The 26,995-nt window shown below is 40.5% G+C and overlaps 1 protein-coding gene across 20 annotated transcripts in view; it reads right to left on the minus strand.

Moving 5' to 3' along the window:
• Positions 1 to 26,995, minus strand: part of ZMYND11 (zinc finger MYND-type containing 11) — a 126,643-nt gene that overhangs the window by 17,308 nt on the left and 82,340 nt on the right. For 6 of the 20 annotated variants that reach the window (XM_074325067.1, XM_019719298.2, XM_019719300.2 and 3 more), the window contains 8 exons: positions 26,850 to 26,894; positions 24,011 to 24,172; positions 9,440 to 9,517; positions 8,922 to 9,014; positions 6,933 to 7,020; positions 6,343 to 6,398; positions 5,154 to 5,231; positions 4,222 to 4,340 (listed from right to left, as the gene is read on the minus strand). In XM_074325067.1, coding sequence (XP_074181168.1) covers positions 4,222 to 4,340; positions 5,154 to 5,231; positions 6,343 to 6,398; positions 6,933 to 7,020; positions 8,922 to 9,014; positions 9,440 to 9,517; positions 24,011 to 24,172; positions 26,850 to 26,894 — 719 coding nt within the window. Of the gene's footprint in view, positions 1 to 4,221; positions 4,341 to 5,153; positions 5,232 to 6,342; positions 6,399 to 6,932; positions 7,021 to 8,921; positions 9,015 to 9,439; positions 9,518 to 24,010; positions 24,173 to 24,637; positions 24,734 to 26,849; positions 26,895 to 26,995 lie in introns of all 20 variants that reach the window. The other 14 variants (XM_074325071.1, XM_019719305.2, XM_019719306.2 and 11 more) reach the window with 7 other exon arrangements.

Below are 26,995 nucleotides of genomic sequence, written 5' to 3' on the forward strand. Positions count from 1 at the left end.
AAGCCCTTTCCAAAGGGTTAGCACTATGCTATTCAAAATCCAGCTCTTTGTAGACTAGAACTGCAGAATCACTTGAAAATGCCCAGAAATTTTCATGAGACACATAATGTGAGGGCATCTGAAATCTGTTATCTATTAAGTCATATGTACATCACATCCTACTCATTAGACGGACCCCGATTAACGAGGACACACATATTTGTTTCATCCAGCAAACCACAGCTTTAAGTGTGTCTGAATTACATGCATTACTGACCTAACACCGTAGGATGAAACACTGTACTTGGTTCTATCAGGAAAAATGGTAAAAATTCAAGCAACTTTTCCGGGGCCCTAATCACTAAACTGGACTGAAGCGGGCCCCTCTGGAACGCCGTGCGCTGTACTTTGTACAAGCGGGAGGTACCACACCACCCACGGCTGTGGACGGGACCTGTCTGCCCAGCGTGACCACCTCTCAAACAGCTGGAGGACGTGGTGCCCAGAAGGGGTGACGCTAAGCTAGTAACTGGTGGCCGGAGCCCTGTGACGGCACCAAGGAGCCTGGCTACTAGGATGGAACTTCCACATATCATGCCATCGCCTCGAAGAACCTTACACTTTGTCAGGAATGATGCGAATGCAACACAGCCCAGGTGACGCCAGGGTGCTCTAGACAGGAAGAGGGTGTCACTGGGGCTCCATGTTCAAAGACCGGCAGGATTTAGACAGGGACTGTGTAAGGGTGGAAGTCCAGGTTGAGGGGCATCACAAGTGAGGTAGGAAACTAGGCTGCTGCGTGCCTGACAGTTAAGACATTTTCCAGAGCACAGGCTCCACGGTGGGCTACAGCACTATGAACACACCAAGATTTCTTCTTTTCAGTCTCCTGTTTACATGTGTGAGATGTCACAGTTTTCATTCCCGGCCTACAATTTCAGAGTTTCAGAAATCCCAGGCCTGTGACTGCTCTGAAGGCATCTTAGAGAATCACAGCTCACGAGTCCACGCCATAAATGCAGACTTCTAGCTTGCTTGTAGAAACTATGCTATATGCTTTACAATTTAAAAGCACATTTTAAATATATAATAATTCATACTGTTATATGCTGACAGCTAAAATTATTAAATTTGAATTGTTATGTAAATGTTTATAAATATTACATCAACATAGTCTCTTCGGACACAAGTGCTTGTTAGAAATCAAAGAAAAATGTATTTTGAAAACCTCTAAACTCTAATGCAAACAGTGCACAGGAGAATTTGCTTATGGAAGAGTTCCTTGCCACTAGATGTTTAGGGAATATTTTATCTACTCTTTCAGTCAACAGATTATCTACTGAGCGCCTGTTACGTACCAGACAATCAATAAAAGTATGTTAGTTCATGTTTAAAAGCAGTAGGTTTTTGAGAGAGATTTCTGTTACAAGCAGTGCTGACTGCCTGGGACCAGCACTTGGATTTTCCACTTAGCTTATCCATTTATGCCTTGGATATAATAAAATCGATTGGATTTTCCCCTTAGCTTATCCATTTATGCCTTGGATATAATAAAATCGATTCACATCTATTCTTAACATGGGACTTAATTCTCAGTGCTGTTCATACATACATTCCTATTCTCTCTTAATCAATTCCATGACTGTAGACAATCAGATTTCAGTTTTAAAGACTATCACTGGGTATTCAATCTGATCTACCAAAAAATAAAAATGAAAAAGGCAAACAAAGAACACCCAACAGTTCAGGGTGTCTAATAAAAAGGGATATAATCTAATTTAGCTGTACCTAAGCAGTTTTTTATTCTGAATGCTCTGAATACATGCAGAACGAAAATGGCTCAGAGATGTGCAAGCAAATGAACTCAAAACGTTGCCACTGTTTCTTGCAGCCCCTGATTTCCTGCCAGCTCCAGCCGAGAGAGTCAGCGGAGCCGCCAGGCAGACCTCATCCGCTCCTTCCTGGCCGGCAGGCAGACCCCCACTCGGACTCAGCAGACGAGTCAGCTTGCCTCTTGCAGCATCACATTACAAGGAGCTCAGGGCCCAGGGATGGGGACATTTCAGGGTGCAGAAGGGACTAGCCCGAGACCACTGACACGTTTTCTCCCACTGACATGTAAAAGACATGATGCATATTTACTGGTGGCGACACAGCACAACAGTGTGAATTCACTCAATACCACTGAACTATACACTTCAAAATGGTTAAAAAAAAGAATATTAAGGAAAACTTGCAGCTGGTAGTCCTTATTGGCCATCAGCTCTTGGTGTTGCTTAAGTAATTAAAACTCATGGTTTTAATTTTTGTATAGTTCGTTTTTCAATACATCAAATATTCTAATATGACAGAGTATAAATCATTCATTCACTTCATAGATCTTACTGGTCACAATGTAACCAGGAAAGGCACAGCAAAAAGACTAGATTGATAGTAAAATTGTAGATTTTATTTTCTAAAATAAAGGCCTTAGAGACCCATCTGTCCAAAATTTTTTAGATAAAATCTGCATAATTTGTTTTATGTCATTCAGTATATTACCTCATATTGGAGATACTATAAAACTGTTTGAAAAGTGATGAAAAAGAAAGAAAAATAGAGTTAAAAGAATTCTGTCAGTTATTCTCACCTGGCAGTACGGTTTTAAAAAATAACTGTTGGATTCTTGTTTTATTCTAAGCTAACTTTTATTTAATGAAATTTTAAAACATGAATCAAACTTTTCCTCTCTTGTTCACAAATTTGTATTACAATGCTAACGTTTATTAAGTATCTCTACATGGCAGGCACTAAGCTTAGGTCTTTATATACAACAATGTCTTTAAATCTTACAACCCCTATAAGATAGGTACTACTGACGCCCCTATTTTACAAGTGAGGAAACAAGGCTCAGGGAGGCTAAATAACTTGACCGAAACTAGAGCAGGAAATGATGGTGGCAGGACACAAGCCTACGAACCAGCCATCTGGCCGAGCCCACCTTTCCCAGCTGGCCTGCTTCACTGGGACGGAAACAAGCGAGGGTGATCACCACTTACTAAGCACACAATTAGACACTCATTTTGTACTGAATTATGGTATCATTATTTAATTAATGTTTCTTGCCATGAAAGCAGTGTCAGGTAAGTGTGCGTCTATGGAAAAACAAAATGACCTTTTTGGAAATTTACACTATCCACTGGTTTCTTGTAACTGAAATTCTGTTTAAATTAAATGAAGACCAACGAAAAGTTTACTACGGAGAGGAATGAAGCCTCTTCTTCTATAGCATCTCACAGTAACAACTGCACAAGACAGCTGCCCCTCAGGCTGACAGGAGACACTTCACAGGCTGTAAACTGAAATCCTTGCAAAAGTATGACTTTGACCCTGTAGCTGACTATTGGCACTTCTTCCCTTTAAAAATCTGTGTTAAATCAACCCCCCAAAATGACACATGATTCTTTTTCCTATTGTGGTATGATTAGTTAGACTCATTAAATTTCTGAGTCCTGTGATAGTTCAGAAAACTTGAATTTCACATTTTTAGAGTCAATGCTGTTAATGACACATGAGTTAGGATAAGATTTTAGACTTTTTAATTTTCAATGTGCAGTGAATTTTAAGGCCTTAACATCACAATGAAGGAGGTAGCTATAGTTTTACAGTATAGTTCAGCATGCTTGGTATGATATATTAACCATGCAACAATAATTTTATAGTAATAAAAATAGTTTTTACCCTTGGGATACATGTTTTTATATTATGAAAATGTAATTTTTAAAACTTTGCTGTATACATCTCCCCAGCAACAGAAACTTTGAGAATCTAGACTGGAAACGTCTGGTAGTTCTATGCATGTAATTCTTATGCACATGTGAGGTATTCATAAACGTTCTCAGATCATGAGACTGACACACTTTTCTACTCCCGAGTTGTAATTTTTGTCTGTGGCTTTTTTAACATCCTTAGAAAAAAAGGGCTAAAACAGCCGTAATGTCACGACGACACTATGAAATGGACACATCCTGAGAACCCGTCCCCTTCACAGCCACTATGAATGCAGTCCCAGTGTCAGCGACTGAAACGGTCCTGTTTAGTAAACAACATCTGAAATATACCCAGAAATACGATTTATAGACATCCTTGACAAGCTGCCTAGTCAAGTCATGTGCTGATTCGTTTCCTCCATTTACAAGCAGCTTCATGTAGGAAGCATCCCACAGGCTCAGCTCTGACTGCTGCCCGTGGGGACGTGGTTACCTTTGGTGGTGGTGACCAAAGAAGCGGACGTCAACCTGATTGTCCTCTTTCTGCATGACTTTGGCTGGCCAGAATCCAAAACCTTTCATTTTAGCCCAAACCAGCTCATGATTAGGTATCTGGAAATAAAATGTTTTACCTTGTCATATTAAAGTATTAAATACAAGTATACCATTAATACTGAACTATTTGGTCAAGTGTAATTCATCATGTTGAAGATTTATTTTCTAACTCCTAAACACACAGAACTTTTTTTCTGGATTAATTCATTTTGCCTCCAAGAAAAACACCCCAAAATTAGAATCTGCGTTACAGGAGAGTCTGCTGGCAGCACTCTGGGCTGTGCTGGTCTCAGAGCCATGTGGGTGGCAGGGGCACATGGCAGGCTGTCACTGTGCTTCACGAGCCTGTTACAAACAGGAGGATTTAGGCCCTGCTTCGGACCTACCTCATCAGAGATCCAAATTTTAATGAAACTCTCAAGTAACTGAGAAGCACAGCAACTTCTGGAAGACTGGCTGCTCATAGGCAGCCTCTGACCCCCGTGCCTTTGGGGTCCCCAGAACACTCACAGGCTTCTTGTCAGCACCCTTCCTGAAATCATGTCATTTCAGGAGAAATTACACAGCCATAAACATATATAAAGCCTTAGATATTTTGTGAAAGAATGAGAGGAAAAGCAAAAATCTACTTCATTCTAATGTTAAGGGACCCAATGTTTATTCTTAGGTCCTCATTTTATAGTCAGAAATGAATTAGGATCCCAAGGTGTTTTCCCGTGTCTAAGGTTTTATACTCATTAAAACCATATGTACTATGACACAAAGAAACATTTAGGAAGGAATATAATCTTTAAGCATATTGGAAGTAAACTTCCTCAGAGCATCATATACTTAAGAGGTAAAAACCCAAAACCACAAAATGTCACATACACAAGGGTAGCAGAACCAGTTGTCAGGACGAGCATTTGACAAATAGAAGCAATTCTTGCAAAGCTGTAGTTCATCCAACTGAAAAAGAAAAGCAACCATGTTAGCCTGAATAAAATATACATGTGCATTAAACTATGCAAAATAGGTCCATGTAAATTAATATTCTCTTTCATGTGCACAGATTGCCTTGAATTTCGTTCCAGCTTACATTTTTAAGTTTTCAATAAATACTGGAAGAGCCTGCCTCTTTCCCATGGTCCCAGAACTGGGAATAGAAGACAAATTCCTTGCAGGGCCTGGCATGTCTGACCTCTGCCTTCCAGCCTCACAATGTCTCTGACAGGTCAACACCCGAAAATGCTTTCTCAGAAAGGCCTTCCTCATCTACCCACACAGAAGACCCACTACCAGTAACAGCAGCCCTTACTTCTTTGCCTATTCTCCATTTCAGTCCCTGTTTTCTTTCGTAACATTCTTTTACAACTTGTAAAGAAGTCTATTTTGTCAGTTTCTGTTTCTGATTCTCCTTCCTTAGAATACATAGCTCCATGAGCAGGAAGCCAGTACCTCCACCACCATTCCACTCCTCCTAATACACTGCAAAGCACATAGCAGACACTCACTAAATATTTGTTGAATGAGTAAAAGAAAGTCAAATTTGAAATGAATTCAAGAAAATTTTTTTTACATAGATTGAGACATTTTTGCAAAGATAGGTAGTATGGTTACAGGTTGGAGGCTTCAAATAAGAAAGACCACACAGAAAACACCTTTCCTAAATGTGTATTTCATTCACTGTATAAATATGAACTTTGTTGTTTGGTTGTTTTTTTGCTTGTGTAGTCTAGTAGGAACTCAAATTTGAATCTTTCATTCAAATATGGTAACACTAATCAAGCATCTGCCAGGTGCCAGAATGCATTATGTGACTCATACCCTTCAGGGTAGTAGAGCAAACAAAGTTTCTTTGTAGAAGTTACTTAAAAACTACATCTCCCAGGATCTCTCTGAGTAGTGTCTGCCAGAATTTCCCCCCTCTATTTGCATTATTTCCCATGTACATCAAATACGGAAATAAAATTATATTTAAAGGAAATTACAAAATTAAAATGTATATAAGATGGGTGGAATTCTGAACTAAATTAACATGGAATAGAGCAAGAGTTTAATTACTACGCCTGGACAGTACCTCATGGCAGGTGTCTTTATACAGCATCCTTGCTATGTCCGCTTGCTCGCTGTCTGCTGTAATTAAAGACATATCTATTATCAGTCATCGGGAAACAAGACTATCAAAGTTAATAGCCATTTAAATTTTCAGTTTGATGAAAGTAGACATGTACCGTTTAAAACGAAAAGTTCAGGTAGCAAAATAAAATTCTACAGGCAGCTTTAATTTTGTATCTAACGTAACACTAATTCTCTAGTTATAGAGCAGCCTCTTTCTTTACCTTTAAATGATAGGATATTAATAGGGAAATGACCAGAATTAATCACAATGCTTTTAAGAAGCATCTCAATTAAGTTTGTAAGTTTAAACATAAAACTATAAAGAATAGTACTTTCATCATTTAGTATACTAGTGTTCTGCTGTGTGACAGTCAATTCTATAAGCTATGACTACATTACCAAATACTTTTAAGAGTTAAACCATAACATTATTACTTATGGATCATTAAAATATTAACTTAATGTAATATTTTATAAAAGGTATTTTTAACCTGAAATGTAAATGGTATGGAAAAACATGCAAACGAGAAAAAACAAATACTATTCAACCTCCATAAAAAATCACTGTGTTGTGGAGAAGCAGCTGAGCGTCAGCTTTGAACTCTTCGTAACTTCGGTATTTCCCTTCATTCACTTTCTGCAGAGGCCAAAAAACAAAAAGGCAAGAGTCACTAGTGAATATATTTGCCTGCATTATGCTACCATGGCTTGAGCATGGTCAGAGCAGAATCTTCCCGTGTTGATGGACTGAGCATAAGGGACGCCCATGGCTCCGTGTGCAATGCAGGTGGGACGTGACAGCATGGGCAAGTGCATCAGGCCTGGTGTCCTGCACCACCGCTGTCCTCGGTGCTGATTCATGATAGTGAGTTGGCAGCCTGCTGCTGGTAACTGTTGGAAGTAGTGGAAGCTTGGGCCTGCATACATACCTCCCATTTTTATAACACCAGAGAATAAAGACTGAAAAACAAAAAAAGGAGCTATTGGCCTCTGTGCTGGTTTGCCATACTATGAAGGAGGTGTGTTTATAATTCTGAGTTGGGATGAGGCACTAACATGAATAACTAAAAACAAAGGCCCATGGCTTCCTCTAGGCACGGAGGCAATGCCAGGCTTTCTCCTACATTGGAGTGTTATACGTCAAGGATTTCCATCACTGGATTCTCTTGTAGTTTTGCTTTAGCTGCCAAAGGGAAGGGTCATGGAGGAAATTTGAGGGCTGTTTTTTTGGGGGGATGGCGGGGGGACACATTTTTAGAAGGGGGTATGACAAAGTTAACTAGCAAAGTTAACTTGTATAGCAAGGAGGCATTATCTTATTCTGGTGATACTTTCAGGAAATAGGTTTGAAAATAGCTTGTCCTTTAAATGCTAAAATGCTAAGGCCTCTAAAGAATCATTAAGAACCCACCTTTCTGTCTCCCAGCTGGAGGTGCCTCCTGTCTGTCACCTAGGGTTGCAGGGCTTATCTACAAATGTTGGCATCTGAACTCCCCCTGGATTTCAGGTTGCATTGGGCTTGGCTACACTCAGGCACATCCATTGGCCAGAGCTCCCCAGGGGCCCAACATGTACCCAGGTGATGACAACTGCACCCCAGATCACAAAGCACCTTTGTGATTTGTGAGGTGTACACCCTCATGGATTGCATGTTGGTCTGGACTGTAAGCTCCTGAAAGCATAAAAATCACGTCTTCCCCTATTTTCGCTACAAAATAGAGGTGCCTCTGCTCATGGCCAGCACCTGCCAAGACACCCCCCACCAACCCCCCCCCACCCCCGTCTAGTATTCTCTGTGGAGCCAAAAGGATCAGACGGGATCTGCGAAGATGCCGGGTGGGGAGAATGGGCGGCAGCAGCCGAGGTGGGTAGGTAGAGCAGCTGGTTCCCCATTCTTTAGAGGCCTTGGAGTTTAGGAAAAGAGGCTATAAAATGTGCAGCGAGGAGGTGAAATTAAAATTACTTGTTTTCCTTCCAGGATGTGCCAGCCACTTTAAGGGAACCTTCATTTACCCTTTTCTTCCATCAAAATAATACATCTTCATTCTTTCTTAGCTGATATAAGGGGGTTAGGAAACTTGTAAGATAATTTCAAATAATTAGTATGGTCTCCCTATAAGCTATTATGGCCAACCATAAGATTTTAAAATTTCAAAATGACGCATAAGGTACAGAATCAGTAATTCACAACCTTAGCTGGAAACATGGCTAAGTGTTCTATTGGGTTTTACTGTAATTAGTAATTAAGTATTAACAATTCACTGTTTCCCAAGACTCCACCCCTGATGGAACATGAAGGGACGTTATACTGCCCACGCCCGCACATTTGCTTTAACCAGCAAGTAGCAAAAGGTCTACAGGTTGCTTAACGCCAGGCCTTTTACTGGGTGCCGCCATGCATGCACCAGAGCAAGCATATGACCCTTGCGTGTGCTGGCCACGCCCATTGGCCATAGTGCCTGACAGACGGGCACCAGAAAGGCACCTGGCCACCTGGGAACTATGGGTGAGCCTGGGATGCGTGGAAGGTAGCTTTACCTCCTGGATGGTGGGGACGTCGACCGCTGAGTGCACCAGCCTCCGGTACATCGGGTGTTTGCTGTCTTTCCCCTTTTTGTTAAGGTCTATAGCCTGAAAGGTGGTTAGACACATCAGTTTTAAACATGGCTACATCAATCTCTAAACAAGTACTTTAGAACTGAACAGAAAATGAACGTGCCCTGTGGAGTTTCATGTGAGTCCTCGAGGTTCTGATAGAAAGGACGGTTACCGTGGCAAGTCCCAGTTCATTTTAAACACTAATTATCCACAGAAATGTTCATTCTGATAAACGAATTTTTAAAATGTGTTTCTAATCTAATGAAGCTAAAGGAATAAATGCCTGTTCACAAACAAAGACAAAACAAAAAACCTGAAAGCCTTTTATAGAACTATTCACTGTAGAAAAGAAACGTGACAGCAGGTCCCCACCCTTCACACTGCCCTAATCTATTGGGTCCTCGTTGGTCACAGAGTTTTACAGTGTCTCTGGGGACTCAAACACCCTTCGGACTCACCCGCTCCTTCATGCGGGAGACGATGAACCTCAGGTACGTGCCCAGCTCCTGTTTGTTCGCATTTTTCTTCTTGACACTCTGTTAAAACAGAAAAGGCCAGATGTGAAATCTGGTCATTTACGTCTCTAGACTCCCATATATGACAGATAGTGGTATTCAAAGATTTCATTAAAAGATGCACAGTTTCCATCATATTTGGTACAGAGAAATCTTTGAAATTTGCATTGCAAAAATAGCATTTACTGTAACAAGAACTGAATGTATTATGTTGTACTTGATATAATACCTTAGGTAATTATGCATTTTGTATTTTCTTAATATTTTGAAACTTAAACCAATTTTCAGATAAAAAGAAATAATGACGATAAAGATGATATAATAACGACATAATGTAGAATCACTTATTTTACAAAAAAAAAAAAAAAAAAAAAAATCAATGAAGTCCTGTAGCGTTATTTTAAATTAGCAAGAGTGAATGGTAAATTTCAAAATAATATCCTTCTTCCTTACAGAAGGTTACCAGAAGTCCGTGTCACTTAGGGACTGTGTGGTACATTGCGGTGGTACATGCCTGCGTAGTGCTTTAAAGTGCTACTGATCTGTTCAGTAAGAACTCCAATTTCTATTAGTCTGGCCTAATGCTAATTAGTTTCTTCAATTTTTCTCCCAGAAATTCTAACTTCACATGAAGGAAAAAACCCCGAGGATCCTACCTTTCATGTCCTTTCTGGACAGCTAGGAGACATGACAGACGTCCCCTTTGCCCAGTCAAGGTTAAGACCCCGCAGCAGACACCCGGCCATCAGAGGTCTAGACCACAACCAAGCAGGCGCTTTCACGGCATCAGGCCACTAGCTTCTGACTCCCAGCAGAGCCATGACACAGGAAGTCATCTTACTATGCTCAACACAGTGAAGGGAGATGCAGACATTTCTCATGTAACTGATAATTCTCAGCTAGACCCTAAGCAAATTGATAATACACACACAGTAGTAAAATGTCTGAGATGAAAAGTGAATGAAAATGAACCATTTTCCTAACTAGTTTCCTGACTGCACATCTAAGGTGCCCCACTTCCACTTCTCGCCTGCACGGACAGTGGATGTCCCTCCTCACCCAGCTTTATATGTGACCTATGCACAACTCCTGGATTTATGCCAATTACAGGGCAGCTCTCCCAGTCCTGGTCTCACCCAGAGATGCCAGTGGAACTTGTTAAAATGCATCTGGGCTTCACCCCTGAGCATCTGAGCTACACTTTCCTCTGTATCTTCTTGTTCACCCATCTATCCGTTAATTCTTCAGGGGGTTGTGACACTTGGTCAAGACCAAGCACCAAGGGTATCGATGTGGAATTGAAGAGGCAACGACATTTCCTGACCCCGGTTTATACTCTTTGGGGGACGGGAGCTTTGAGGTGGCTTGTAAGTTCTCATTTGTGCCCAGCTCCCCAGGGAGCCTTGAGCACACAGCCACCGGAAGAGAACAGCCGTTCCCAATCGTCCAGCACACAGTGGTATAGAGGGGGCGGGGGCTCAGGTCTGGGGCACAGGCAGCTGCTTACACTACGGACACAAGTCTTTGCAACATGGACATGTTTCCATGTCTTTCTATACTAAATAAATGGTCTCATAAGGAGAGAGGAAAGCTAAGAGGGCCAAGAAGCTGCTCTGTTCTCACTTCTTGGGAAACCCACATTCCCTGAAAAAGAGAATCATCACAGGTGCTTCCAACTACATGCTCAATCTTGACAAACATTGTGGGTACAGCGTTCCAACTGCTGACCCCAAATACCAATCTGATTGCAAAATCCTAAATTGTGTCAATTCACATATAACAGCAATCTCCATCAGGTGTAACACTATCTGTGGGGCTGTCGTTCCTTTAACTAGGTACATTTTACAGGGGAAATATACAGTCATCACTTCATGGAGGCTGAAATACAAATTACTTTTCCCTAAATCTGGTCTGCAGTCTCCCAAGGGATTGCAGTGGCCAGGGTCGCGTCATGCCCACCACAGCTCGCCCCTGTCCCCGGGGAGATATATTCCATGTGTGAGCAGGAATACGTTTTCATCACCCCATGAGTGCTTCACTGTCAGTTGGAATGAAACCTCTTTTGTTTTTAGAGCCTTGGAAAATAATGCAACTCAGTGCTTCTGCCTGGGCAAAACTAGGCCGTGCTGGAGTTGGGAGTATCACCAGAGCTGAAATGTCCTACTAACGTTCTTTCTGTGAAACAAATTACTGAAACACTTTGAAACAGTAAGGAAAACCCATTTTACTTTGCTAAATTGGTTAACTTGTGCACTAGATTGCTACCGTTTAAACAAAGAAAGGTCCATTTTCAGTGCTTGCTTCCAGTCACAGATGTACATGTAATGCGATGTCACATCACAATGTTTGCACTTTGGTCTCATCTGTGCAAACATTTTTGAATGAACTGCTCAACTGGTGCCACCACATGCAGCAACATTTCTTTCTTGTTGGCAGATTGCAAATGCAGAGTCAGGCGGAAGGCCTTAATCTGACAGAAGTTAAGTGGTACACACAGAGCACTAATCTGCTTCTATGCTGTGTCTGCACGTGCTCAGAGCCAAGCTGCTCGAGCTTTTCTCCCTCTACGTGCAATTAAAACTGGTGCTGAGATCCTGGAAAGGACTACCTCCAGCAAAATGTAAAAGGAATGTGGACAGACGACGACCTCCACGGTTACACAGACATGAGTCCCCCACCCTCCTTCCCAGCGTTACTCCAGAGGCCCTTTACCCCACTTAACAGAGTGCTGCCCAGACCCACTCTCCTATGTCAATGCTGACCGACTCTGTGCAGGACAGCTGCCCAGGAAGCCTTTAAAAACACCCATACCCACTTTTGTCAAGTTCTAGAGCAGGTGCCACAGACCAGTAATGAGAACAACTGCCTGGGGAAAGGGATTCAATAGTCACATTCTCTGCCTCGGTGGCACTTGGGAACACGGGTGTGTGTGCATTTATTTGTTCATCAAATGGTATGTTCAAGACTTATGCGAACCCCTGCAAAGGACATTTTAGCACAAAGAGGAAGGTGCCACCCGAGTATGCCAGTGCTGCCGGGGGAGGGGCCTGGCACTCGTGGTGCTGACACCCACGTGTTGCTGACATGCAGCCCTGAAAGAACCACTGCCCGGCACCCTAACAGAGGCTGTGCCCTCACACGGACACATGCAGTGTGTCTCAAATGGACAGAAATGCTCTTAAGTTTTAATTACTTTTTCACTCTTTGCAGGTACTGTATTAGGAACGTCAGTGGTTGGGCTGCATGGAGGACACATCAAAAGGAGTTTCACAGACAAAAGAAAATGATTTTGTGAAAAGCCTCTGTTACCTGGTTTAATTTTCTTCTCTAGTGCTGCCCATGCATCTGTGCTGCTGACAAACACGGGACTCTACTGCACATGCAGGACAAGAACGGAAACGCGCAGCTCTTGGGGTGGGGAGTGCGCGGCTATCCTGGTACAGCTGTGTGCTGGCCCCGTGCCGCCTGCTCGCAGCTGGAGCAGACGAGAGAGGACCCTGAACACAGGTAAAACCTCCCCCAATGATGTGCAGGGACAACACATTTGCTGTCAGTACTTCCACGTTGGCTAAATGTGTGAGCTTTACTGCTGACAGTGTCCAGTTATAAGTTAGAGGCTGAGAATTTACAAAGGAAGTCACCGCCACGGCAGCCGGTCCCTGAGCTGCACCTAAGGCTTCCAGGGATGCCTTCGGTAACGTCCTGAGATGCCTTCTGGGACATGCACAGACCAAGGCATCTATAATGGCTGGAGAAAAAGCCACTCTGACTAACCTAAGCACAGGGCTAGCTTCTAAGGGAGCACTGTTGTCTTTGGAACATAGCTAAGCAGACAGCTGTGGACAATGGACAAGTTCAGAAAACATAACGTGACACTGTATGATGTCTACAGATCATTTCAGACCCAGCCCTTCCTCGGGCTTTGAAGAACGGCAGCTCCTCTTTACTTGCCGACTTCAGGACTCGCTCTGTGACAGGGTACAGCTCAGAACACACCCTAGCCAAGCTCAGTGGGTCCTGGTAACTGTTTCCATCACCCGGCAGCCCACAGGAGTGATTTGGGTCAACATCTGCAAATTGTCAACAAACTTCCTATTCTGTGGCCAAAGTCGATGCAACCATTTTAAACTAACAGTCATCACTTGACAGCAGCTGTGTTGGTTACAAACACGCAGATGCTGAGGGGGACGTAACTCAGTGGTAGAGCCCTTGCTTCGCATACGCAGAAGACGCCCACTAAAGGGAGCAGCTCTTGGAGATGCTGCACTAACTGAGGGGCTGCTTCCATTTACTCTACGGGAGAAACAACAGAAAACTGCAACCATCTTCCTGAATAAGGGATGCTTAAGCCAGTTACCAATAACGGCTGGGTCAGAGTAAATCGGAAGAGTCTCGGCAGATGCCAGAGACAACCCATGAATAAAGTGCCACCCATAAGGCTCAGTGCCTTACGGGTATGTCTGGCTGGAAGAAGGTACGAGAAACTATGACTGACTGCAATGCCCAGGGACACTGAGGGTTAAATGGTCTGGAATGTCAGTGTTCCCTAGAGACCCTGTTCTTCAGTTATAAAACTGTATTTTAACTCAGCGAGCCTGTGCAAGTATTTCAGTAGAGCAAATACCCAGAAGAAAACAAGGAGTGCAAAAACGGAAATCACAGTATCTTCCACATGAGAGTTCAAATCCAAGCCCCCAAGCCTGTGACAAAGACAAGGGCCTCGTACTTTTTGGACTTCCAATATCCAGAATGTTGTCTGGCAGCAGACTCCCCAGGGCTGCAAACCTTTCCTGTGGAAGGAGGGCCAGCATGACTGTTTAAGCTTGGAGGGCTCGGTGGCCTCTGTCCTGGCCACCCCGCTGCCACTGTGGAGAGGAAGTGGTCGTGGCTGTGTGCCAAGAAGACTTGTGCAGACTGACATTGTAATTTCTTGTAATTTTCACAAAATTCTGTTCCCCTTTTGATTTTTCTCCAACCATTTAAAAACGTAGCACCCATTCTTAGCTCATGAGCAGGACACAAACAGGTGGCAGGCTGCAGATTGCCTACTCCTGACTAGACTCTTTAGTTCTGGAAAGCAGCACTAGTTGGTCTAGTTCAAGGTTTTCCTGCCAGAACCCCTAGCTATCTATCTAGCACACAGTAAATACTCGGTGAACGGAACTGACAACAGCTCCCCTGCCTACTGGAAAAAATATTCTATGTAGATGAACTCGAAAATAGAAGATCCTTACAAAATGTGAAACAGTTAATCACACCCAAGCTGGGCTAGCACATTCTGGCCACTATAAACGATTCTGTTTACTTCTGGTGTGTGAACCATTTCATCACCAGAGAACACCTACATATCACTGTTGACTTCTAATCACCAAAGGCTCATTTAAATGTTAGTGAGTTCACAACCACCTGGGTACTTGCTGGAAAGCAGATTCCTGAGCCTCAGCCAGAATGTGTTCTAAAGCAGCACAGCAGATGATTCTGGGGACAGGTGGCCCTTGTATGCCACTGGAGAAACACGAATCTGCATGAATACCTGTATTGTTTGCAGAATCAGGAGCTCCAAGCTCTCCTCTATAATAATGCAGAACCACAGAACAGAAAAGAATCCCACTGTGTTTCCCTGAAAATATGACCTAGCTGGACAATCAGCTCTAATGCATCTTTTGGAGCAAAAGAAAATTAAGACCTGGTCTTATTTTACTATAAGACCGGGTATAATATAATACATTATAATATAATATCATGTCTTATATAAGACCTGATCTCATATAAGACCCGGTCTTATATAATGCAATATAATGTAATATAAGACCGGCTCTTATTATTAATTTTTGCTCCAAAAGATGCATTCGAGCTGATTGTCCAGCTAGGGTTATTTCCAGGGAAACATGGTAGTAAATTTTATCTGCACATAGATTGTCTATGCTGTTACTGAAATCAGGCTCTACGGTACCCTCGACCAACACCAGTAATGACTGACTACAAAGGAAACAGTATTCACAAGAAACCCCAACACCTGAGACTTGAACAGTAGAACTGGCCTGGCAAAAGTAGCCCAAAGTCCTGTCATTCCTCTTCCTACACCACTGGGACCCTAGCAGCCCATCGATGACAATCATTTTTTAGGATAAATTTAGAAACACATACAACATTCAGTCTTTTTCACCCCCACTACCGACACACTGAGTTAACTCTCCATACAAGACGAGAAGATTAGAATGCACACTTACTGCGGGTGTTAATGGTGGCAAACGAGGCTCACTCACTTCCGCACATGGTTACCACATGGACCCTTCTAACCCCACTAAGTCTCCACAACCAATTCAGCAACACTCATTTGCACATGAGTTTCTGGCAATTTATTTAAGTTTTACAACTTCCCTTAAGATATCACAAATATGCCTTCTTACAGCTAAAAGTTGGAAGTTGGAGGATAATTCAAACGACTAAGAATATCTTGAGGTGGACCCTTGGAGCATGTTGGGAACACGAGGCCACCCACTTGGCCCATGGGGAGCGGGTCCTGCACGATCTCTGACGCGGATGCGCGGTGCCCCAGACCTGCTCCAGACGTGCAGACAGCACTGAAGCTGCTCCACCTCAGCTGATTCATGCCCACAAAACAACTCTTTGCTCTCTGCCTGAGGTTAGCAAGCTTTGACTAAGTTCATATGATAGGATCAGCTCTGTAGCAGGCAATCTTGAGCGAGTTAGCCACTGCTAGAGGATTTCAAATTAACTGTACATGCCACAAAACCAACTGTTGTTGTAAAAATATGCAGTATTTGTAAGTCCAAACATGCACATAGTCACAAAAAATTGCTACAGACAGAGGGGTATAATTAATTACACATGTCAGGAATTCCATCATTCAATACTGAATGTACTTGTGGGGTAACTTTTGGCTCCTTTGTGGCATGTTCTAGGGACTTGAGAATGGAAAGGGACATTCAGAGAAACACCATGGAATCAGGTTTAGGACCCACGTGTTCCCCCCTTCTACACAACACTAACTTTTAAAAAAAAGAACAAGATTTAAAAGGCAGAGGCAGATGCATTCCTCAGTGGAGTAAGCCTTTCCATTCTCTTCTGAAAATAAGTTCGTGTGTCTGTTTTCAGGTCATGAGCTGGTATCACTTGCTCTCCACTCACTGGGGCTGACCACCCCCCAGCAGGAAGGCTCCTTCCCGCCTGCCCACACCTTCTCCCCTATTTCTGCATCTGCAGGTGGTGAAAGGAAACTGGGCACTTTACTAGCAGTCTATCAACATTTCAAAACACTAAATGAGCTTTCTGTTTATCTAGATTAAGTGGTAACCAGCCCAACTATTGTCTCCTTAATCCCTTGGAGTTAAAAATCAAAGATAAAATTCAATTAAGATTCTAAACATGCCACCAAGTACATATATCACAAAGACCAAATACACCACCCCCCAAACATTTTGCACACACATCCAAGCCTTGCTGACCATAATACTGTGAAATTTATCATGGACGGCGATGTGGAAAACATGCAGTTTTTTCTTTCTTGTTTGGGTCCAGGTAGCTTCATAAAGAGTCTAGGTAACAACAGTGAGACTTTACAGCTTTATATCCCACATCCAATTTTTAAAATCCTCTGGCTTTATCAATGTCCCCATTACTTTTTCCCCTAGTCAAGCCTGTGATGAATAGTAAAACTGCCTTATAAAGTACTTGATTTAGACAAGAAACTTTTTAAAATTAACTTTCTACTTTGTTAGTATAAAAATGGTATGACCCATTTGACTTTAAAAATTGTAAAAAATATTTGAAGTTCATTCATAGTTTAATACTATGATTGTCTATCAGTTAAAAAAAAAAAAAAAGACCAAAGAACCCCCCCAAAAAATGGGGCTTCTATTTCTATTATATTTAAAAATCATATCTCCATTCCCGATTCATTAATATGCATCTTGACGGTAAAGGTATGTACTCACTTTCAGGATAAAAATATTACTGAATTCCCACATTAACACGAGAAGACTGACCAGAAAGCAAGAACTGCAGTGTCATAGTAAATACATAGTAAGGAATTTATGTTCAAAACATTTTCATTTAGCATTTTGCCCCATTTCATTCTGAACATTAAATGAGCATTCTCCTGACTTCCAGAATAATAATTTAAAAAACTGTACTGCCTACATACCCAAAAGAATGAACAATGGATTCAGAATTAAGTTTCTATCGCCAATTTCAAGAAAGAGCTTTCATCATTTCTGAACAACCAAAAATCTCTGCACATGACTCAAAATATAACTAACTCACCCAGAACTAAGTCAACACTGACAAGCCAGTACGTGCCACTTGATAAACTCCGGGTGGCCTAATGGTGACCTAGTCTTGGTTTTGTTTTAGTTGACAAGTTAAATTCTTTCATTTTCAGTATCTGCCGAATGAGTATACTATAACCCATGTGAAAAAAATATATAGTACCTGGGGCTAAACATCCAATTTAAAAGTTAATTTGAAATGATTTCCTATAGACTATTTTCTGTGTATATATTTTTAAACTATTAAATTTCCTGCAAAAATATGTATCTTCATTCCAAACATTTTAAAGAGCAGCTGTAGTAGTAGGAAATTTTAGGAACAGTTCCAATCAGCTGGAATGACCACTAAGGGGCGCTCTTCCTCAGATCTCTCCAGACACCTGACGGTGGGAACAGGGCTCAGACCATCAGGGCCACCACGCTGGGAGAGACTCCAGGAAGGACCATCATACTTTTAAAATTATTAATAAAATTCTTCCATAAAGATTCTTCTTCATTTCCTTATCTACATTTTCTTGTGTTTCTATATTTTATTAATGGGCTAGGTTGACTCACCACACAATTTGTATATTAACACAATTTAAAAATTTGTGAGCCTTAAATAGAACACTGCCACCTGAAATGTAGGGGATGAGTATTTTCCAGTTTTTAAAGACACAATGGAATAACAAATCCCCCACCCATTACCTTGAATTCCTTTCTTCGTGACTTAAACTGATCCTTTCATATAAAATCACCATTAAGTACATCATAAACGGGAGGTAAATAGAACCAAAGTTGGGTCATAAAAAAATCATAATATAAAAGTTTTATATTAATATAGAACAATTATAAAAGCCTAAGATAAAAATCTTTGGCTGGGTTTCACAGGAGTAATGTTCTATCTCAGAAGCCCACACATGGAAAAGGGGACAAAAGTAGGTCACTGTGTCCCATTCTAGGACTTTCTACATGCTTACAGTAAAGGCACATACTACACAATTCAGAGCACTAAATTCTGCCCCCTAATGACGTATTTTACTCCACATATAAAATTTTCACTATCTGAACTTACAAGGAGCAGTAATATGGATCTCTAACTCCTCCAACTTATGAAAACAAAATTCATGTATGTAAGAAACATGAACATGTTACATGAGGGAGGGAGAAATAGGGGCCCACTTTTATATTACATCTCAAAATTAAGCTAAAAAGTGCCAACTATTTTGTTTTGCCATAGTATTTCCCCCCTAAAGTTAACTTTTTGATGTGTGACGAGATACCACCAGAGCAAATGCAACACTGTCAAATGTGACAGCCATTAATCTGTGCACTACATATTACACTGAACTGTCTTACAGCCGTGATGCAGGGTCTGCTATCCCATCTGCTGTATACACAAGGGAAAAGCTGATATATCTCCTTCCTTTAGAATTCTTCTAGGTCATAACGATGGCTTGATGGGAAGACAAAATGCCAGGCCAGGCATAGGCCGACAATGCATCCCAAAGATCTTCTCTCGGAGTACTATGGGAATTTAGAACATGAAGTTCTAAAACTGTGTTATCTCATACACTGGGTAGCCATGAGCCACAGGTGCCCAATTGAAACCTAGCTCCTGGGTCTGACAAGCCACATTCAAGTGCTCTACAGACACACGTGGCCGGCGGCTCCTCCTGGACAGCACAGAGAAAACATTTCCATTCCCACAAAAAGGCCTCCAGAATGCGCTGCTCTCAAAGGCAACACAGTGCCAGCCTTGGGGTGGTCCTAGGCTCCTTATAACACATCACGTTGCCCATATATTACAAACATTTCAAGCAGTCATCACTCACACCGTGTCATGAGATTCTGGAGGCCAGCAAGCGTGCAGCGCACGCACACATGCACGCTTGCTCACACAACACACATGCACACATACCCCTAACTCCCACACACATGCTTGCACACACGCACCCATGCATGTACACATGCCAGCCATGCAGCATGCATACATATGTGCATGTGCGCGCACATACACACGCAGGCACATGGCCTTGTGGACATACCCCGGCCTGCCCTCTGTAACTAGAGCACCAAAGGATAAAATGACTTTGTAATTTGGAAAATATATATATGAAAATGAAGCAACATTAAAATAAGACATCCATTTTTACCCTATCAAATTAGTTAACAAAAGATAGGAAAATACTTTCATGTAGCCATAAATGGGTATAATTTTCTGCAGACCAACATAGTCATTTTCATCACAAATATAAATGTGCCTATCCTTTAAATTTAAGAATTCCACTTCAATGAATTTATCTTATGAAGGTGATCAGACCGAACTACAGATACATGTAAATTTATTTGTCTCTTTTTAAACAATACAATTGACAATTGTCAATTAAACAATACAACTGTTTGACAGTTTTAAAGATATATCCTTTAAGCAAATAAAACCTCAAATGCAATATTCACTCAGTGGCGGCCCAATGGCTCAGTTGGTTAGAGCGCAAGCTCTGAACAGGGCTGCCGGTTTGATTCCCACATGGGCCAGTGAGCTGCGCCCTCCACAACTAGAGTGAAGACAATGAGCTGCCACTGAGCTTCTGGAGTGGCAGCCAGATGGCTCAGTTGGTTAGAGAGCAAGCTCTTGATGACAAGGTTGCTAATTCAATTTCCGCATGGGATGGTGGGCTGCGTCCCCTGCAACTACAGATTGAAAACGGCAACTAGACATGGAGTTCAGCTGCACCCTGCACAACTAGATTGAAGGACAACGACTTGACTTGGAGCTGATGGGCCCTGGAGAAACACACTGTTCCCCCATGTTCCCAATAAATAAATAAATAAATAAATAAAAATAAGGTTTTCTCTTATTTTTCCTGCAAAATTCATGGCTACTTCTGGAATATAAACTTCAAATACATCCATAAACAAAATATAAACTTTAGTTTCGTGCAGAAATAAAGTACAACAAGAAGACTGCTATTGAGACTAGAGAGCATGGCCTGACGGGCACATAGCAACATGAACATGACTCTGCCAGGTAAGTGTCAACACAATGTTACTGATCAGATGGGACAGTGGGAACAAGGTGATGTGCATCAGTGGGGAACTGGCTGAGCAAATTATGGCACATCATGATGCCTAGAAAAAAGACCGGGACACTGCTGAAAGGAAGCAAACTGGCTCCATCCAGAAAGTACACAAAGTGACACAGACGCAGATCCAAACAGACGAGAGAGCAGGGGAGGTCTGAGAACCTTCGCCTGCTGTGCGAAAGCATCTACAGGAACTTTATGTTTGTTTTCACCCTTCTCTAAATTATGTGAATCTTTAACAGCAAACTTTAAAAAATTTTAAATCCCCTTTTATTTTATTTATTTTTTAAATAATGAGAGTTTTCAGTAACAATAGTGTGAAACAGAACATTACTCAAATTTTCTTCAAAAGGCTACTTTTCAATAACAATCTACTGTGTCTGTAAAGTAATAGTTTAATTATTTTTCAGAAAGGCAAACATTCCAAAGAAATAGCCTCACGGTTATGAGATTCTTGAGATTTACTATGAAAATTGATAAAACTATTTTAAATGGAGAAAAACTCCTATCACTGCCCTCTTAAACATTTCAGAAGCAGTCAGACATTTGAGATAAATCTGCTTAAGCTGACTAGGTGACACAACCTATTCTCAGTGACTTTTTTTTTTTAACAAATCCTCACACGTACTTTTATTTTTATTTTTAACTAGAATTGATATTCTCAGCGACTTTTTCAATGCTGTAAGGGACAGAGATTATGTAAATTGAAACAGTCTTCTGATTGTTCTAAGATATTTGAAACACTTTAATCTTCAATTTTAGATGGCTGGCTTCCATCTATCATTTGATATACCTGCACTGAAGCTGGTTCTGGACACCTTATCTTCAAAATTCCTCATTTGTATATCTAAGATATCTGTATTCTTTCCAAAGATTAATGAAAAACAAAAATAGAGAAGCTCATTATTCTGGTTTTTCTTAAGTTTCAGTCTGTCAGTTCTCTTAGTCCACAAATATTTAGATCTGGTCAGTCACTCTCATGTTAAGATTATAAAAAATAGCTTTACTTGAAGTTTTGACACTTCGTTTAAAAAAATAAATCAACCAAAAACTTTAAAGACATTCAAAATTCCATTCAAATTTCAAGGTTGTTATTACCTCTTGTCCCAGGAAAGGAACTGTTAGCACTGATCTTTTTCTTAAACATAAAAATTAAAATTGTAGAATAATGTAACATAGAAAAAAACTATTTCTTTGGAAGTTTTAAAGCTCAAGATAAAACTCTCCATCCTGACCCAGACCTAAGCCTTTTGAGCCTAACCAAAGAGTAGTCCACAGTCTATGACACAAATGAATTGATGACGTTTTTATTGACTCAAAGCATCATCTCAGTAAGCCTAATTTTATCACAATGTGAGAATATCTAGACTGACAAAGACAAAGAAAACCAGGGGAAGAAAAGAAAAATAAAGACAGGTAAGCTAAGTTCTACTTCTGCTATCATGTTTCTCTGAGCCAGTAAAACATCTGAAATTAAAAAAAAAAAGAAATCATCTAATCAGTAAAGAGTAGAGCAAACAAACACACATAGAAAATGGAATCTGACAATTTGATGGTAAATTCCAATGGAAGAAGTATCACATGTGTCCTTTAGAGGCATACTTGTTCAATTTCCATTCTTCATGTAAAGAATATGGAACACCCATCCTCAAAAATCCCTGTTTTTGTTTCAGTTCTTTACTATGAAAATAAGGACTACATATTAAACATTAAAAAGCTATGGCTATATAGACACAGGTATGTCCAGAATTATATTTCCTAAGTTCCTGCGTCTATACTATTTGATCAATGACCCCCATCTTTCATATTTTTATTACCATAATAAGATCTCATTAATTCTTTACTTCCTGTAGTGTCACCTCGTACTAGAAACAGGATACACATTTGCTTTTACAATGCAAACCCAAATCCATGAGAATATGAATAGCAATGCAGTTCCCACACCATCACTTATAATAATTTCTTGTAGACACATGTACGTTTGCAGAGCTCAAAGAGGAGGCCTACAACTTGAGGACTGACACCGACATGTTCAGACCTCAGGATTTATCGCCACTCAGCTAGCACTCAGCATTTTATTATTGTAAGCCATCATTATGTTTTTAATGTGATCCCAACTGTCTGCTGTCTGCCTGTGGAATATGTACAGTACGCAGATAGGATGGTGTATGTACATGTAGGTAATACAAAACTACAGGTACTAAGGGAAGATTAGAATGTATGCTGTATTTTGCTCATCATACAGTGGAAAATGTTTGGTTGATACCAAAGAGGAGAAAAATTATGAAGACAAAACTTTTTTCGGAAGAATAAATGAATATTTAAGATACTTTAGTATTACACAGCATATTCACAAATTGAACTCATGAGTAATCTGGGTAATTTGCATGGTTCCAAATAAGTATCTTAATAATTTTAAGTACAAAATAATAGAGCTTCCAGTCAAATAATTCCTTGCTAATCACTATCAATGCCGTACGATGTAGTATTCAGGTATGGCACACCTCGTACATGCGCACACACACCACATTCTGAAATCAATAAGCACAGTCATGTACACTTTTCAGTGGGGAAGTAAGACGAATGAAAATAATTGTGCCAAATACCTATTTTACCTACCAACCTATTTCATTTTGCTTTAAACAAAAATTCTTTATATACAATTGTCCCATCCCTCCACCCTCCAAATAAGTAAGCAAGAAAGAAACTAGCCCACGATATGACAAAAAATAAAGCCTCCATCACATGGATATAAATGGGAAGCAGATACAGAATGTCTCCAACAATGTGCCTTTTGCTGTGTTTTCTGAGTAGCACAGATGACACATCGAACAGACCTTGGTGTGGGAGGTTTCTTTATTCCCAAAGGCTATCCGTGAAAGGGATCACACAGCCAGAGGCAAGTGTAAAGTGAGGGAAGAGAGAGTATTTTTATGTGATTACAACTTTCTAAAACCCATACCCTAGATGTGTCACGTGTGCTGTGACGCCCATCCGTAAGTGCTCTATGTTCATTTACCATCATTTCAGTAGACAACCCCCACCCTCCAGTACTTTATCCATCAACCTGGCGCGACCACCTGCGGTATCTTTGTGCAGCTAGTGTTAATGAATTCCAACCCTCTGACCAGCACATTAAAGCTCAGATAGGTACTCACCCTGCAAACTGGGCACTGCCAGTGACTACTGCTGTCTCTAAGCCTGTACTCATCAGACAAACACTTGGAATGATACACACGAAAACACAGGTCACATATCAACACCTCTCCAGGCAAATGGCATTCAAAACAATACCAGTCATGATTTTCTGTTTCCCAGTCCTACAAAAAATACAAAATAATTTCGTATGACATTTTGTCAATATCTGCAATAACTAAGAACAAAATTGAAACTAAAGTCCATCAGAAGTTAGGCATTTTAAACAATTTCAGACATTTACTGTGTTAAAACAAGAGGGAAAAAATATCTAGGTATTTGCTTCTTTAAATTTCAAATTCTTTCCTAAACAGTATTAATATTCAAAATATCTTAAGGTTATCTGATAGCAAAACCAGTCCAAAATGAAGTTAAGTCCAAAGCCAAACCCAATTCTAACATTATCTTTTATTTTTTAAAATACAATCTATGGAATAATTTCTTCAGTGAACTGAACACCCCAACAAACATCTATAGCTTACTATTTCAAATAAACCGCTGTTTTGTTTTGCTCTTTTAAAAAATATAGTTAAGTACTTAATTAGCACACTGTGGGAACAGAGAAAATAGTAATAAATGATGATGCTCACTATTCTTATCTTCTCATCCATGGTATTGGATGCTTTATTGAAAATAACCATTAATCAGAATGTCCATGTTGTGATAGGTTGTCAAATTTTCAGGGTCTGTTGAATTTGGAAAAATAAATTGAAAATATGAAACTAAGGGTTTAATCACATTCTCCAAAGGACATTGCCGTAAAAAACAAAAAAAGGAAGGAGGCTCATTTTCTTATTGGGATATTCCTGGAAATAAAAGAACATAACTGCAGGTATACAGGTTTGCTTCAACATGTTTTTGGTTACGCTCTTTTTTGTACAGCCAATACCATTTAAACATAAACAGGAAGATGTTATAAGCTCTCTTAATTTAGAACTCGTTCTTCATAAATATCACTCTTAGCTTTTGTCAAAAAATACATGTGTTAAGTAAGAGTGATGAATTCATTCTCAGCTTTCTTTTCTAGATGTGGTAACCAAACCAACAAGGGTTTAACCCACATTTGGCGTAATCAAGGCCACTGCCAATGGGGGTCCTGAATCTCCAAATTTGTCTACACTGCTCGTTTTCTCTGATGTTGGTAATGCTCCAATGGCTTTGACACAGCACGTGCGTGGCAGGCAGTGACCCGGCTGCACCGAGGGTTAACTGTGTTAACTTCTGCTGCTGATCACCTGGAGAAGCTACTACCCCTTCCTATAAAAAGGAAGGCAGTCGCTAGTGTTCCAAAATTCACATCTTCCAACACACATTCAGAGTCATGGCTCGAGCACATTAGTCAATTCAGCAAAAAAGTAAACTCTTTGGTTTGCTTTTTGTTAAGAAATTGGTAGTCTTTATTGACCAAAATGATAAAGAAAAAAAACAACAACATTTCTAGCAGATATATATGAAGGTTGGGCAATTAAGTTCAGAAATTCCCACCGTGTGCTCACATGGTAGAAACTTTGTGAACTTAATTGTCTGACTTTCTTATGTGCTCTGTAAACTCACATTGGTGGAGTACCTTTAGTCAAACTGCTTTAAAAATCACAAGATACTGAATCTGACATAAAATCCTAATCTGTGCATGATAGGAAAAAAATCTACATCACCAAGTCTGGCACAGTGGCACAGAGACAAAGCACATGTGTGGTCTTAGCTGCACAAAACGACAGTCTCTGTGCAACCATTGAACGAAGCTCCTATACGTTGCATTTTAATTTTGGCATCAAAAATCACTGATGAATTAGTAGGTTTCAGAGAAGATACTTTGTTCTCTTTTTAATGAACAGAACTCTTTCCAAGTTTCAAATAAAGTATTTCAGAATATTTTCCTCATAGCTGTTGGTAAACATCTTAAAGGACTTGGTGGCTTATATCTGACTCATTAACAAAGAAACTGCCATCCTTCATCATTTGACCTTTTTCACATTAATTCATCTTCCTATGATTCTTAAATCGGTAGTTACTAGGTTGACTAAGAACAGGGAGCAAAAGGATGCCATTGTGGTGCACAGCTCCAGCCTCTCCACACTACCTCCTCCCTCTTCCTATCCCCCACCCTCTCCCATCCACCCAGGAAACGAGATGACATGGATCTTTCTTCCATGGGGTGTTTAATAGTTGACCTAGCTTTTCATAACAATTATAGAAATGACAGTATAATTCAAATGAAGTAAAACAGAGAAACATTGGATGCAGGTTTATATAATGGCATATAACTAATTCTGTTATCTGACGTAAGAGAACATATGGGTTGGGAATGTACATGCTGTTCATCAGAGCAATAGCTATTTAGAATATACAAAATATGCAAAAGTCAAGTTCAACAAGACAAGTCAAGTTTTTGGATTCTGAACCCAGGACACATTTTTGGAGGTGTAACTCATATAAGCAAGCTTACGTTAGGCAGAGTGGCCTATAACTTGTCTTTTATATAGTGCTTTGACTAATAGTCTAAAACATATGCACAAAAACTAAGCCTGCATTTTCCCTGGATTTCACCAGATGTCAGCAGCTACTCTGATACACTTGACCCAGCATGTGTGAAATGCCACTTCGATACTACAAGAAAGTTTTTAAAATGCAAACCTACTAGCACAAAATCCAAAACTACAAGCAATGTAAAGACACTATGGTTTTAATGAACAATTTCAGTACGAGTTAACTAAACTAGCCTAAAGAAAGATAGAAATGTAATACAAAACAAAACAAAAAAAAAGAATTAAAGTAAAATAACATAGTGCAAAATTAGTTCACCTTGTTTGGGGTTGCTGTCCTGAAGAAAGGCTGCATACTGTAGGCCTTTCAAAATAAAAACAAAATCATCTTGGTCTCTCTACCATAACTTGACTCAGTATCAGGCAATACACAGAACTAAAGGGATTTCGTACATAGTCAAACTG

This window comes from Rhinolophus sinicus, linkage group LG02 (genome assembly GCF_036562045.2).
Source record: "Rhinolophus sinicus isolate RSC01 linkage group LG02, ASM3656204v1, whole genome shotgun sequence".
Taxonomy (NCBI): Eukaryota; Metazoa; Chordata; class Mammalia; order Chiroptera; family Rhinolophidae; genus Rhinolophus; species Rhinolophus sinicus.